The sequence below is a fragment of the Diplodia corticola genome, assembly GCF_001883845.1.
Source record: "Diplodia corticola strain CBS 112549 chromosome Unknown scaffold42, whole genome shotgun sequence".
NCBI classification, from domain to species: Eukaryota; Fungi; Ascomycota; class Dothideomycetes; order Botryosphaeriales; family Botryosphaeriaceae; genus Diplodia; species Diplodia corticola.
Window position 1 is genome coordinate 153,655 of NW_017971521.1, and position 14,029 is coordinate 167,683.

A 14,029-nucleotide genomic window follows, 5' to 3' on the forward strand; every position below is an offset into this window, starting at 1 on the left:
TGGCGCTGTGGCTCGAGTCGGGTAGATCGGCTCTGCCACTAAAAGTGTAGCACCACGTAGTCTTCATGCTATCTATTAACGAGTTTATATCTGATGCTGTCCACCATCGGCAGAAGACGGTGTCCTGCAGCAAAGGATGGATCGATGACGCGACCCGTAATGGACCGCCGTTACTGCTCACCGCAGAACATGAAGCAGAGAACGAGGGGGGGGGAAAGAAAGAAAGAGTAAATGAGCGACACATGGGTTCAAAACTGACGCTGTTGTCCTAAGTGTGCTTGCGAGTTGTCATCAAGGAACGCGTATTGTTTATATCCTACTCCAGGCCCGAACGACCCTGATTCTCGTGAACTGTACACTTGACACGTCACATGGACGACGTACAGCAGGTGCACAGTCACACCTGATACATGAAGAGCAGATGTCGTCGCCCGATTATATGTTGTCAAAGTGCTTCATCTCCGCGGGCATCTCGAGGGGCATCAATACGTATCACATATCCACACCAAACGAACAGCGTACCACAATTTCCGTCCCATCACCCTTGGCCCCAGTAAAAAAACATCATCTGAATAATAAAGATACAACAGCCTGAAGTCTGAAACTACGCTCACCCTCCAAAACTACATAAGATACTCAAAACGATATGAAACGAACAGTAGAAAGGAGAAACAAAAGATTCTCCCCAAGATATATAACGCCCCAAACGACAGTCAGCCAGACAAAAAGGGGGAAGAGAAAGAAAGCCTCGCAAGCCGGGCAAAAACCCGGGGGCCGAACCAGCCTCTGAGCTCGCGTATTACATGCCTCTTTTTTCTTCCTCTCCTTTCATCTTCCGGCTGTCTCTGATGCATGCAACAACGACAGTTGATTCCTCGCCACCAAATTCCTCCCCCCCTGCCTTTGCCCCCGCCCCCCACGCACACAGAAATGACCGTAGTCGCATAATCCGTCTCATTACAATGGGCATCATTAACCAGTCGTCCAACGACTCTTTCCATGTCCCCCCCAATCCCAACCCTCTAACCACCCCCTCTTTTGTGGCGTGCGTGGTCTACTTGTTCACCGACGCCTTGCTCCCCCTCCTCCCAAACACGCTCGGCCTCCTCTCGCCCATCGGACTGCCCCGCTCGACGACCAGCCCGCCCGTCTCGATCCCGACCTTGACCTCCAAGATGCGCTGCAGCAGCCCCTGCACGCTCCGCTGCAGCTCGAGCCCCATCTCCCTGTTCATGAGGCCGACGACGAGCGGGGCGAAGACGCGGACGTGCTTGTCGAAGTCCTGCTCGGGGAAGCCGGCGTAGCCGTCGAGCACGTCGATGACGACGGGGCGCCAGGTGACGATGTTGCGCTGCTGCGTCTCCTCGTCGAGGTGGATGTAGCTGGAGACGATGTCGACGCACAGCGGGATGAGCGCCTGCTCCGTGTTGGCGCGGTTGAGCCGGCGCTCGCTGCTCGTGTCGTGGTACATGCGGAACAGGATCGACACGTACACGGCGGCCGAGCCGCTCTCCTGCTTGAGCAGGTTCGGCGGCTGCTTCATGAAGCCTTCGCGGAACAGCTTCGTGCGCAGCTCGCGGTCCTCGTTGAAGCGCTTCGCGAACTGGTACGACTTCTTCAGCAGCGTCATCAGCCGCAGCAGCTGCGGGGACGGTATCTGCGCGTACACGTCGTCGTTGGAGAAGAGCTCGTTCACCGTCTCGATCATCAGGAGCTGGAGCACGCATTTGGTGATGATCTGGTTGAAGAAGCGGCGGCGGGCCGCCGTCACGACGACCGGCGCTTGTTGGATCGCATCCAGAGGCTTGTAATCTTCGAGGTCTGTACGGGGGGAACCGTTGGTGCCGTCATCCGAGACAGCTGCTGAACCGCGCCGGGGGCTCATGAGACCGTTGATGCCCAGGGCATTGGGGTCCTCGACGTCACTTCTATCGTCCGAATCTAAAGGCAAGTCGGACATACTTGCGGTATCAGACATTGCCCTCGATGACTTTGATCCGTTGATCGTCGGGGTATATGATCCGGCCGTAGCGGCGGAGAACAGGGCAGTGGCTTCAGTCCGATGGAAGAGATCGACAAAAGCGCTCACGATCTTCTCCCAGTGTCCTTCACTGAACTTTGTGACGTTCTGATGAACGAGCTGCTGCAGACAGTTGCTGCCAATTCTGGCAAGGGTATCATTCTCTTGACAAATGCAAAGAGCCAAAAGCTCGAGGAAGCGATCGAGCATGTACTCGAGAGCCCCAAAGAAGTGTGTGAAAAGGGCAATCATGTGCCTGAGGGCCTGGATAAAGGTCGTCGACAGCCAGACAGTGAGTTCTTCGTGGTTGAGTGCATTCGACATTTCGGACTTTGACCTGAGGACCATGAAGATGGGATAGAGGATTTGGCGCCATAGGGTGTCCCAGAAATCGCGAGGGAAAGCAGCGCCGTATTGCTGTAGCGTGTCGAAGAGGTAGGTCAGAGCCCTGGAGGATCCGTAAGCAGCAGCCTTTGTAAGTAGCAACACGAAACTTACCGAGATCGGACTTCCAAGTCTTCACCAGTCATCAAAACATCATGGTAAGCGAACAGTACGGGGAACCAGAATTGTTCTTCTTGCGTCTGGCGAGTAGGCTGTTTCGGTACGCCGGTGGCCTGGGGCTCATCCTTTGGTTTGTCTGAGCCGATAGACAAGGGGCATTCGGGTGTCCTGAGCATTTTGGGAACTGTGGACTTGAGAGTCTCGATTGCCTGTAGTGATTTCCTCTGGAACTTGTGGTTCTTGGAGAACTCAGTCAAGCAGACAATCAAATCGGCAAATGCGCCCTGCGAGATGACAACACCAAATCTAGTGTTATAGATCTGTGTGATGTTGTCGAACGCAAGATTGACAATGCCCTCTGCGGATAAGGTCAGCATACCGGTCTGGAACTGGGTATAGATAGACTTACCATATGGCTCCTTTGCAGCGACTGTGAAGACGCCAAACATAGTTCTCCAACCACTTCTGATGTTTTCTCCTCTTGCTTGGATCATTTGAATCAGACATCTGAGGACCATGTCCTTGACAGGCACGACGCCCGTATTCTTCATGATGTGTTCAAACGGCTTGAGGAAGTCCTTCTGAAACTTGAAACCAGGCAACTCTCCAATCTCCAGGAACTTCATTGAGAGCTGACGCAGGGAGTTCAAAGCAAAGAAGACAACGTTGGTGTTGGTGTGGCAGCCGACCTGGTTGAAGTGTTCTCCCAAAATTTGCCAGATGTTGGTCCACTCAAAACGTACACGATTCATGTTGTAGCTTGAAATCTCAACAAGTTTCTGGAGACTGTAGGTGCGTGGCGATTCGCTTTGTCCTGATGACTGGATTTCCTGCCAGCTGACTTGCGTCAGCGCCCTGACAAACTGCACGATGGCTTCGCCGGACAGATTGGCAGTATTGGTAAAGATCCTGTCCACTGCTCGAACCATGTCTGCCGAGCGACTCTCGACGGCTGCCTCCGAGTGATACAGAGCCGCAGTCCCTGACCTCGGTCGACTCTTGTTGGGAGCCTGGAGAGACTTTCTCGACGGTGCTGTCGAAGTCCTGGAGGATGCGGAGTTACTGCGCATCAGATCAGGTACGGCAGTATCCTCAATTCCTGCAGAGATCAGCTGGAACCGATCCAGTTGGCTGATGCACGTGAGAATCTCTCTCCAAGACTCCTTGAGAAGGTTGCCTTCGTGCTGGGCCACTTCCAAGAGTGCGTACAAGGCCTCGATATTCTTGGCCTTCATCTCGGTCAGGTTGTACAGGTTGGTGAATCGGGACAAAGATGTCACAAAGGCTTGGCGAGGGTCCTCAAGGTCGAAAAGGCAAGAAATGCGGATTGCCAGCTTCTGGCCTTCCATGCAGAGCTTGATAGTCTCGAGGTTGTGGGTATCCTGAGCGGGACCAGAAAGGGCAGTGAGGAACGGCATCCAAGTCACTTCAAACATAGGTCCGGCATGCCTGAATGAAGAAGCGGGGATGAATTTGGACACAGGGAACCGAGTCGGACCTCGTCGTTGTGCCCTCAGCAAGCTCTTATAGAGCTGTTCAGTCCTGTTGGCCATCTGCTCGGAGGCCTGAATGTAAGCTTCCCTCTGCAAGTCTCTGCCAACATTGGCGAAGGCCTGTCCAATGTTCCCAAGTCCGCCGCCCTGGTTGGGTTGGGGCAGCTGGCCAAGATTTGCTGCTGTCTCGCGCTCGGTGTCAAGAACGATCTCGTTACTCGCGATCTCGTCATAAATACCCTTGAGGTACTCATCCGGCAAATCGGCATTATCGTTGATTCCTCTGTTGTTCTTGATGAAGTCTTCGGGAGTCATACGAGGGCCTTTCATCTTGCTGCTGTGCTGATCAGTGTTCAGCATGATGACCGAGTAGGCGAGAACGTAAGCAGTGTCAGCATTCGCAAAGGCGGTCGGATTGCCAGTCATGTATCTTTCAGCAAACTTGAGCATGAAGCGATCGATCTTTTGCGCCTCTCCCGGAAGTCGGAAGCTCTGAAGGAACCGTCGTAGAGCATCAACGAAGCGTGTCTTTGCGAAATCCATCAGATCAACGAAGGCATGCATGATCTTGACGTTTTCCTCGTCACCCTCTCCAAGGAATTCACCGAGCGCGTTCTTGTGTATCTGCTCGTTGGACAACAGGAACCTGCCGATTTCCTCAGGAGAATCTGAAGGTATGAAACCTTCCTGGAGCAGGAGCTTCATTCCCTTCTTCGGCTTGTAGTTGAATTGGCGGATGGCGTGGTTCAACGCAGTCTTGCGTTGCTTTGCCTTCTCTAGTTGGCTGGGGTCATCCTCCGGCGCTGGGGTACCCGGGCCATTGGGGGAGTCTAGCGCTGGAGAGGCTGTAAGATTGGCCCGAGTATCCATAGACTCTCGGAGGTCCTCGTGTGATGGTCTTCCATCGTTCACACGCAACGTTGCAGCAGCATCAGAAAGACTCTGCTGAGACCAGTTGACCAGCGACCGGAGAATCTCGACCAAAGCTTCGAGCGACTCTTGCTTCAGTGAATACTCGGGCGGGAAGCCTTGATCGATCTCGTTTCCAGCTGGAAGTGAATTCGTCGCGAGCGAGGGTGGGAGCATCGCACGGGTCTGCCAATCTGTCGGGCTAGCTGCTTGATGCTTTGCGTGATGTTCCTGATATGCCAATTGTTGTTGTGGGGTGATTGCAACCGGTGTGCTGCATATCCTTGCCAGGTGCTCCACGATCTTCTGGAAGTGATTGTCGAGTGCGCTCCTGTCGCAGTCATAATTAAGATATATCTCGACCAGTGCTCTAGGATCGCCCCCTAGTCGGTGGAGGATTTGGAGGATGTACTGCTTCTGGAAGGTGGGCGCGCTACGCTTCTCCAGAACTGCCAAATAGATTTCCTTCATGAACACCTCGATCTCTTTCTTGAGCATGACCCGCAGCTGATGCAGCATGAGCCAGAAAATTTCACAGCTGATTTCGAAAACCTGCTTCAATGAGCTAGCTCCATTTCGGCTCAAGCTGAGACAGAGGTATTGCTTAATGGCCTGGACAAAGGTCGTTGGCTCGGCAGTGTTGCTGCTTCTGATCGTGGCGTAAGGGGAAACAAAGACAGCAACGTTATTGTGGAGAATGGTGTGGATGATGTGAAGTGACAGCAATTTCGACCTCATGCTCTGAGACCGGACATTCTGAGCCTCTTCGAGAGGAACGGATTTCGTGCTGAGGCGGCACATGGCACGGAAGACAAGGTACGCATCCTTGACGTAGATCTCGTCTTCCTCCTCCTCTTCGGTGGGGTCTGTGCTCTCTTGGCCATCGTTAGATTGGAGAGTGTTTGCACGGGAGGGAGTACGGCGGGGTTTGTTCCTCGTGACGAGCGTGGGTGCGTTATCCGCAATCCTTGCGTCGTCGAAACTCTTGCGATTTTCGAAGCTCTGAAGAGTTATCTTGGCACCCTCATCCTTCTCCACGGGCAGGTCCGAAGCATTCTCCGACGTCTCAGCATCGTCCCCATTAGCGTCTACGCCTCCTATGTCGCCGCCCTCCGGGGACACATCGCCAGAACTATTCTTGTGCAGGGATGACTTGGACAGGTTGATCCTTGCTTCCTTTACGCGTAATCTCGACTTAACCCTCTCGAAGACCGTCCCAACCATTTGAGTCAAGGCGCCCTGGGCAACTTGCTGATTATTGCTCGATTTCGAGTGCAGGAAGACATTGTAGGTTTGTCTGACAGCCTTTAGAAGACCGGCTCCGTGCACGACAATCTTGTCGTTTAATATCGCGGACAGCAGAGATTTGAGAATCTGCAACTCGATGTCGGCGTGAGTGGCATCCAACTGGAAACAGTCGCATATCGTGTCGATGGCGCGGTCGATGAGGGCAGGCTGTTCCGGGGTGCCGGCGGGCTGTTCGGAGGGATAGGAAAAGTAGGAGTAGCTAATGAGCTTGCCGATACAGTCGAGGGCAGTCGTGACCACCTGGATCGTGTTTGCCTCTGTCGCCAACTGTAAAGGCTCGAACAAGACCTCGGGGTCGATGCTGGATGGATCGCCATCGCCCTTGATGGCCGACAGTGCCTTCTGAGTTGTGTCGGCCAACTTCTTGGTCTTCCGCGCATCCTTCGACGCGGCAATAGTCTCCAGCGCCGTCACTACGAAGACGAGCGAGCTGCGTGTAGTTGTTCTGGCGGTCGCGGTGGTGGCTGCAGTCGACTGGGAATCGGTGCGCAGGCGGGCGGATGGCGACGGCGGCACGGTGTGGTCGGACGAGGTGGTCGGTGGTCGGTCTTGCTGGTCGCCATGTTCGCTCGAGCCCTCCGGTAACGAAATTCTCGGGGGAGCTGGTTGCCCTGTCCGTGGCGATTGGGGCTCGTTCTCATGAGGGCCATCTTCAACAGTCTCCGGGACCGGCGCAGATGGCTCCGTGGAGGCCACGGGTTCTGTTACCTCGAGCTCTTTCTCCTCGTCCTCCTTCTCTATTTCCTCGGGAGCTTGCGCGGGCTCGGCGGACTCTGCGGGCTCGACGGACTCTGCGGGCTCTGCAGGCTCTGCAGGCTCTGCATCTGCCTGGGCGGGCGCATCCTCCTCGGCTGGCTGATCGTCCTCGGACTCTGCGGGATGCGGAGCTTGCTCCTCCTTATGCTCGTCTAACTTGGTGTCCTGGTCGTCCTTGGGCGGGTCGGTGTCGGCCATGGTGTCCAATTCGGGGCGTGGCGGGAGAGTGCGGAGGCAAGTCTCAGCGCATCGCGTGGTTCTGGCGGAACAGCAGCTGGGGCTGCGGTGGCATGAAATGTTCCTGGGAGGCCCAAAGTGCAACGTGCCGGGAGGGCTAGTGATGTAAGCTGTCCAGTCCCTCTGCGCGGGAGCCAGGGCCTCGCGTCCTAGCGCTGAGCCTTGGCGCGGCGACGGCCGGGCTGCGTGCTCCGAAGCGGAAGCCCCAGCAAAAGTATTGCGTTGAGCCGCTGTGAAGAAGACAACACCCTCCACCACTCTTCGTTCCATCCTCCTCACCCCCCAAAACCGCAAAGGGTCTCCAGGCTTCGGAGCTGCTCCTCCCTCCGACTCTCCGCCCGCTGTTTTTGCGCCTGTCGCGGCATCCTTCTCCCTCCGACAGCCTGCCACCACCCGCCCGCGCCGCCAACATGTCCGCCGCCGCCGTCCTCTCGCGTAGCTCCTGCCTGCGCGCCACTGCTGGCCTCCGCGCTCTGCCCAGGTCGCAGCTGTTCTCCGCGTATGCTCAATCAATGCTTGTCAATGGCACCCGACTTTTGCTGACCTGCGGCTTTTCCGCGCCCCAGACGATCGGCGCCCGCCATTTCAGCTCTCGCCCGCTACTATGCATCCAAATGTCGGTCCCGCGCGCTCAACAGCCCTCAATGCGCGACCTGTGAGCACTGACATGATTTTCCGACAGCTTTCCCCCCGCACTCGGTCGTGAGCATGCCCGCGCTGTCGCCGACCATGACGGCCGGCAACATCGGCGTGTGGCAGAAGAAGCCGGGCGACACCATCTCCCCCGGTGAAGTTCTCGTGGAGATTGAGACGGACAAGGCGCAGATGGACTTTGAGTTCCAGGAGGACGGTGTCCTCGCCAAGGTCCTCAAGGACTCTGGCTCCAAGGATGTCGCTGTCGGCAGCGTAAGCACGATTCCGGTCCCGATAAGCAGCAGCTCGAGAGTTTGGGTTAACAGGACAACAGCCTATTGCCGTCATGGTTGAGGAGGGCGGCGACGTCTCTGCCTTTGCTGATTTCACCGCTGCGGATGCTGGTGGCGACAAGGGCAGTGCTGCCCCGCCCAAGGAGGAGCCCAAGTCCGAGGCTCCCGCTCCTTCTGAGGCTCCTAAGCAGGAGGCTCCCGCCGCCCAGGAGTCCGAGTCCACCGGTGCCCGTCTCCAGCCCGTCCTTGAGCGTGAGCCCGTCATCTCTCCCGCTGCTAAGAAGCTCGCGCTCGAGAAGGGCGTCGCGATCAGCCAGATCAAGGGCTCCGGCCCCGCTGGCCGTGTTACTCTGGCCGACGTTGAGAAGTTCCAGGCTGCTGCCCCGGCTGCTGCTGGCTCCGCCGCCTCGTACGAGGAGGTGCCCGCCAGCGGCATGCGCAAGGTCATTGCCACCCGCATGGCGCAGTCGCTGCGCGAGAACGCGCACTACTACGTTTCTTCGTCCATCTCGGTCAGCAAGCTGCTCAAGCTCCGCACCGCCTTGAACGCCACCGCCGATGGTGCGTACAGGCTGTCGGTCAACGACTTCATCATCAAGGCCTGCTCTGTCGCGCTCAAGAAGGTGCCCACGGCCAACGCGTCTTGGATCGAGGAGGGCGGCCAGGCCGTCATTCGCCAGCACAACAACGTCGACATTTCGGTCGCGGTTGCCACGCCCACTGGTCTGATCACCCCCATTGTCAAGAACGTCACTGGTCTCGGTCTTCAGTCCATCTCGGCGCAGGTCAAGGACCTGGGCAAGCGCGCCAAGGAGAACAAGCTCAAGCCTGAGGAGTTCCAGGGTGGCACCTTCACCGTGTCGAACATGGGCATGAACGACGCGGTTGAGCGCTTCACGTCGATCATCAACAGCCCCCAGGCTGCCATCGTTGCCATCGGCACGACCAAGAAGGTTGCCATCCCTGCTGAGACGGAGGAGGGCACCGGTATCGAGTGGGACGACCAGATTGTGATTACTGGTTCTTTCGACCACAGGGTCGTTGATGGCGCGGTTGGTGGCGAGTTCATGAAGGCTCTCAAGAAGGTGCTTGAGAACCCTCTGGAGCTTCTCCTGTAAGTGGGAGCGGCTAGTGTGGATGCAAGCAGTGAAGCCGAGCGGAGCATCAAGGCTTTCGTTGGCAGAGAGGAGGGATGAGGAAACGAAGGTTATGAGGAAGTTGGTGGCCGAGGTGCTTGGGTATTTTGTGTACATCTAACCCAGCTTCGCTAACGTTATCGTGGTGCATTTTGGGGTTGTTTGCGAGAAGAAACCCTATTCCCCCCAATTACTTCTTCTTTATTAAGCCTCGAGTTCTAGACTTCTACTTTTTATTCTCTCTTTTGTTGTACGAATCACGTCGTAGGCAGGCGGGCAATTGCGGAGTGCGCGCGCGTTTCTGCGGTTTTTCTCATCTCTCTTATGGTGGAGCTTGCTGCACTGGCACCTCGCGCGCGTGTAACAAAAAAAATAGTCATAGTGCCATCTCCATCTTTTGAAATGCCACAGCCGACTCTTGCTGCCCGCGCCAGTGACCTTCACGAGGTGCGCCCCTGTTCGCCCTGCCAGACAAGTGTTTTTCGGGGGGTTTGTTTTGGTTTTGTTGGCGAAGGGTTCGTTGGTTCCGACTTCCTGCTTTTTCCGACAGCTTCTGGGGCGGAACGGGCGGCTCGGTTGCCAAATTTAGCAATCTCCGACGCAGGCGGTCCGCGTCGGACTTCGGAGAATTGGTTGGGGGAAGGCATGCACGCTTTTTCGCCCTCTCATTCTCACTCGCTCACTTTCAGCTTCGTACTTCCTGCAATGCATGGCTTGATCCATTCGGCCGGGGATCCAATTGTGGAGCATCCTATCAATCTTGCTTGGGAAGTTGAGAAAGAGTTTGTTAGCTCTCGGCTTTCTACTGGTAAGTAGTCCGTTTTTCCTTTCTGCTTGTTGCATATGACACGATGTATGTACAATAGGGAATTCATGGTCTCAAGACATAGAGATGCCGAAAATATAAGAAAGTAACAAGGGAGCAACGGCAAATCACGGTGATTTCGAAGTATGATTCATGGTCATACATCACAGGACAACCACTTCACCATGGCACAAGCCCTAGTAAAATAGGAGAAGAAGAGAGAAAAAAAAAATATACAGTTTCCGAATAACGCCTAAAATACACACAAGACCAAGTCACCCACATCCCCAACTACCAACCAATCAAATCCCCCAAGCCCTCATCTTCCCCCTTCAGGCCCCGCCGCCTCCGCCTCCTCCGCCGCCGCCGCCCACCTCTTCAACGCCTCAATCCTCTCATCCAACAACCACATAGCATACACCCGATGCAGCCTCGCCACCCACCCGGGTATCGTCTTCTGCTGATCCTTCCCCTCCTCCGCCACGCGCTCGTAGTCGTGCGCGCACCCGAACCGCACCTCCACCAAGCCCTCGGCGTCCGGCTCGCCGTCGCTCACAACCGCAAACTCGTGCCGCCCCCCGCTCATCAGCCGCCACGGGTAGCCCCACCGCACCGCCGCCGTGTGGAAGAAGCCGACCGCCGCAGGCGGACACGTCCAGCGCACGAGCAGCGGCTGCGGCGTTGTCGTCGTCGGCAGCGCCACCGCCGCCGCGATGGGGCGCAGGAAGCGTGAGGACAACAGCGACGATGACGACGAGGGGGAAGAGGAAGACGGCGATGGTGCCCGCACGACTTCCAGCACGCCGTTCAGCAGTTTCTGCCCCGGGTGGAAGCCGCGCTCGCCGGCGTCGCCGTGGTTGCGGGTGGAGAAGCCGCCGAACAGCCTGCCCTCGAGGCGGAGGGCGGGCGACTCGAGGAAGAAGCGGGCCCAGGCTTCGTGCGGGCTGAGGGGATGGCCGTGGCGGCCGTCATCGTCGGACGCGTAGTAGTCGGCCAGCGCGCGGGCGGGGACCTTGCCGCCGTAGATGTCGACGTGCGGCGTGTGGTGGGTGATGGGGAAGTCGGGGGTGCGGAGGGCGGGTGTCGAGGTGGAGTCGTCGGAGGGCTGGAGGCGCGGGTATTTGGCTTCGAGGCGGTGGGCGGTGTGGACGGCGTAGTAGGCGGGCGGGGCGACGGCCAGCGTCGTGAGGAGGACGGTGGCGCGGGCGCCGATGGGCATGGTTTGTGGTTGGTTTGGTTTGGTTTGGGTTGGGTTGGTTTGGTTTTAAGTCCTGCCGAGACAGACTGCCTTTTAGCTGGTGGGCATTGTTGGTTGGATGGCCCGCATGCGCAGATGGGGGAGGGGCGTTTGTTGTTCTTTATGTATGCGTGCGTGGTGTGAGAGGGTTCCCGGAGCTCGCAGCGATGTCGGGTGATCGACACGGCGTGGGTGGGTGGAGCATCTCCCCGCTTCCGTCAGAAGTCGTTGCCTGCTTGGCGGCATCGGACATCGGACCCCGCCCCTTGCGTTGGCGGTAGGTAAGGTACTGTGTGTGTCATGATTCACGTGGATCGGATGATGGATGTAAACAGTGTTCAATTCAGACTCAATTTCCAGGCTAATCCTCGATGCCCTCTATTCAGGTTAGACCTACCTTTTCTTATACCCATCATCATTGGGTTTTGCAATGGCTGGTATGCTGGGACCCGCTGCAGCGACTGCACTTGAAGTGCCAGCACTCGCACATGTCGTCGGACGAATTCAAGCCGCCACACTGGCAACAGAGCCATCTCCTCGGCCTCATGTCATTAATCGGGACATTGCTAGTCTCGGTATCGTCAGACCTGCACATGTTGGACCTGTCCGTGTTGGTAAGTGAAGGGTGGCCTGGCGACTCGAAAAGTGGAGTCAATGAGTGAGTTACTGGTCGTTAGCAACTGCTTGTTTGGTGAATGATGCTAGATGGAGTGTCCAGTGCGCTTATGTATGCCGTAGACCACGATACACAATGTCATTGTCCGACGCCCGGCATCAAAGTCTCTTTGTACTCTACAACGTCTTAGAGGCCTTTGTTTCCCTGAAAGCGGGCTATATTTACTTTTTATTCTTTATTGTTCTTTGTCGTTGGAACGACTCGACTCGTCCAGTCAAGCCCGCATTACGAAGTCCTTTCCACCACCTTGATTGGCATGCCCTGGTTCGGCTTGGCCGTACCGAACAGCACCGGATACGCCTGTCCTCCCAAGAAATCAAACTTGCTGTCCACCTTCTGCGTGTAGCTGGGTATAATGTCAAACTTCCTCAGCATCAACGCCATGACGATCTTGACCTCGATCATGGCCAGCTCCTGCCCGATGCAATTCCTCGGGCCGACCTCGAACGGCCTCCAGGCATGCGGGTCCTTCAGCCGCGGCTCCAACTCGTCCGGGCAGCGGTCGCGCAGCCAGCGCTCGGGCCTGAACGAATGCGGGTCGGGGAAGTAGCGCTCGTCGCGCATCTGGGCGAAGCCGGGCGCCCACACCATGAAGCCCTTGGTATCGAACGTCTCGCCCGTCTCCGGGTCGACGATCGGGTAGGGCACGTCGCTGCCGCGGAGGGTGCCGGCGGGCGGGAAGACGCGCAGCGTCTCCTTGATGATGGCGGTGGTGACGGGCAGTTCGTTGATGACGTTGGGGCGGGCGGCGATGGCGGCGGCGGCGGCTGACGGGTTGGGTCCCAGCACGCGGTCGTGCTCGGCGCGGACCTCGTCGAGCCATTTCGGGTGCTTGTGGAGAGACCAGCTGATGTAGCAGATGGTGCCCGAGGACGTGTCGTGGCCGGCGAAGACGAATGTCTTCATCTGGTCCTGGAGGATCGTCATGTACTCGGTGTCGATGGCGACAGTGGTAGGATCTTGGCCCATTGCTTTCTTGTCGGCCGCGTAGGCATCTAGGGCGAGGTCGATGGCGTATAGCGCCTTTTTGCCTGACGGACCGGCCTGTTGGCGCTCGGTCCAGCGCTCTTCGATGACGTTGCCGATGGCCTGGTTCATCTTTTGCTCGTTGGACCGCATCTTGAAGAGACGCCACGGGTCGAGGGCGCGGAGTGCGGAGAAGCCCGGTAGGGAGCCAACGGACACCCAGTAGATTTGATCACGGAGGGCTGCTTTGTAGCCCTTTGCCCCGGCCTGGGCAGTGAAAGCATTGCCTCTACGATGGCTATCAGCGAAGGTGTCGTCGGGGGTTGGCAAGCAGGACTCACAGAATGACATGGCCGATGATTTCCACAGTGAGATCGACGACGGCGGGCTCCATTTCAAAGACTTGGCCAGAAGCAGCGTTGGCGGAGAGGAAGTCCAGGAACTTCTCCGTCTCGTGCACGATTGCCGGGATGTGCTTGGAGAGATTGGCGGCGGAGAAGGCAGAGTTGAAGATGGCGCGCCACCTCTTCCATTCGTCGCCTTCCATGACGACAAGATTGCGCTGACCACCGAAGGGCTGCAGCATGTACTTCATGCGGTTGAACTTGGGGATGTTAGGCTTGGTAGTAATCTGCTCGGACAGTTCGTTGGCGGTGACCAGCAGCCACGAGTCGGAGAAGGGCCAGAGGTCGACGTAGAAAGCACGGGGCAGGTTGTACTTTTCCCTCAACAGGTAGCTGTAGACGGCAGGGTGGACACCGGGCGGAAGCTCATCTGCCAGCTCCTTGATGATTTTGGCATGGCCGAAGAGCGGGTCGTGGCCAGGCGGCTGCGGCTGCATAGGCTGTGAGCTTGGAGCCAGCGGCCTTGATGGGATCGAACTGGACCTACCAGCCCTTTGAAAAGCGCGCGTTTTTGGCGCCAGAGAAGTACGACGTAGATGACGGCTGCGGAGAGCAGGGCGACGAGGAGGAGGCCGGACGCCATGCTGCAGAGACTGATGTGACCGGTGGACAGGTGTCGCACCGAGGAAGGCGGAGGGGAGGAGGTCCAAGG

General features: G+C 57.2%; 4 protein-coding genes across 4 annotated transcripts; 1 reads left to right on the forward strand and 3 right to left on the reverse strand.

Annotated features, from left to right (window-relative positions):
- Positions 1–1,054: 1,054 nt before the first annotated feature.
- Positions 1,055–7,188, reverse strand: BKCO1_4200040 (guanyl-nucleotide exchange factor; the record flags this gene model as incomplete). The annotated part of the gene is made up of 3 exons (XM_020275897.1): positions 1,055–2,468; positions 2,519–2,882; positions 2,934–7,188. 3 exons carry the CDS (start codon positions 7,186–7,188, stop codon positions 1,055–1,057), a joined length of 6,033 nt encoding a protein of 2,010 aa, XP_020128292.1.
- Positions 7,189–7,637: 449 nt separating this feature from the next.
- BKCO1_4200041 (dihydrolipoamide acetyltransferase component of pyruvate dehydrogenase) lies at positions 7,638–9,271 on the forward strand (the record flags this gene model as incomplete). The annotated part of the gene is made up of 4 exons (XM_020275898.1): positions 7,638–7,726; positions 7,794–7,843; positions 7,910–8,133; positions 8,195–9,271. The coding sequence occupies 4 exons, from the start codon at positions 7,638–7,640 to the stop codon at positions 9,269–9,271; spliced, it is 1,440 nt and encodes a 479-aa protein (XP_020128291.1).
- A 1,142-nt stretch (positions 9,272–10,413) lies between these two features.
- Positions 10,414–11,313, reverse strand: BKCO1_4200042 (uncharacterized protein; the record flags this gene model as incomplete). The annotated part of the gene is made up of 1 exon (XM_020275899.1): positions 10,414–11,313. The coding sequence occupies one exon, from the start codon at positions 11,311–11,313 to the stop codon at positions 10,414–10,416; it is 900 nt and encodes a 299-aa protein (XP_020128294.1).
- Positions 11,314–12,232: 919 nt separating this feature from the next.
- BKCO1_4200043 (cytochrome p450) lies at positions 12,233–13,960 on the reverse strand (the record flags this gene model as incomplete). The annotated part of the gene is made up of 3 exons (XM_020275900.1): positions 12,233–13,262; positions 13,315–13,808; positions 13,865–13,960. 3 exons carry the CDS (start codon positions 13,958–13,960, stop codon positions 12,233–12,235), a joined length of 1,620 nt encoding a protein of 539 aa, XP_020128293.1.
- Between the last annotated feature and the right edge of the window lie 69 nt (positions 13,961–14,029).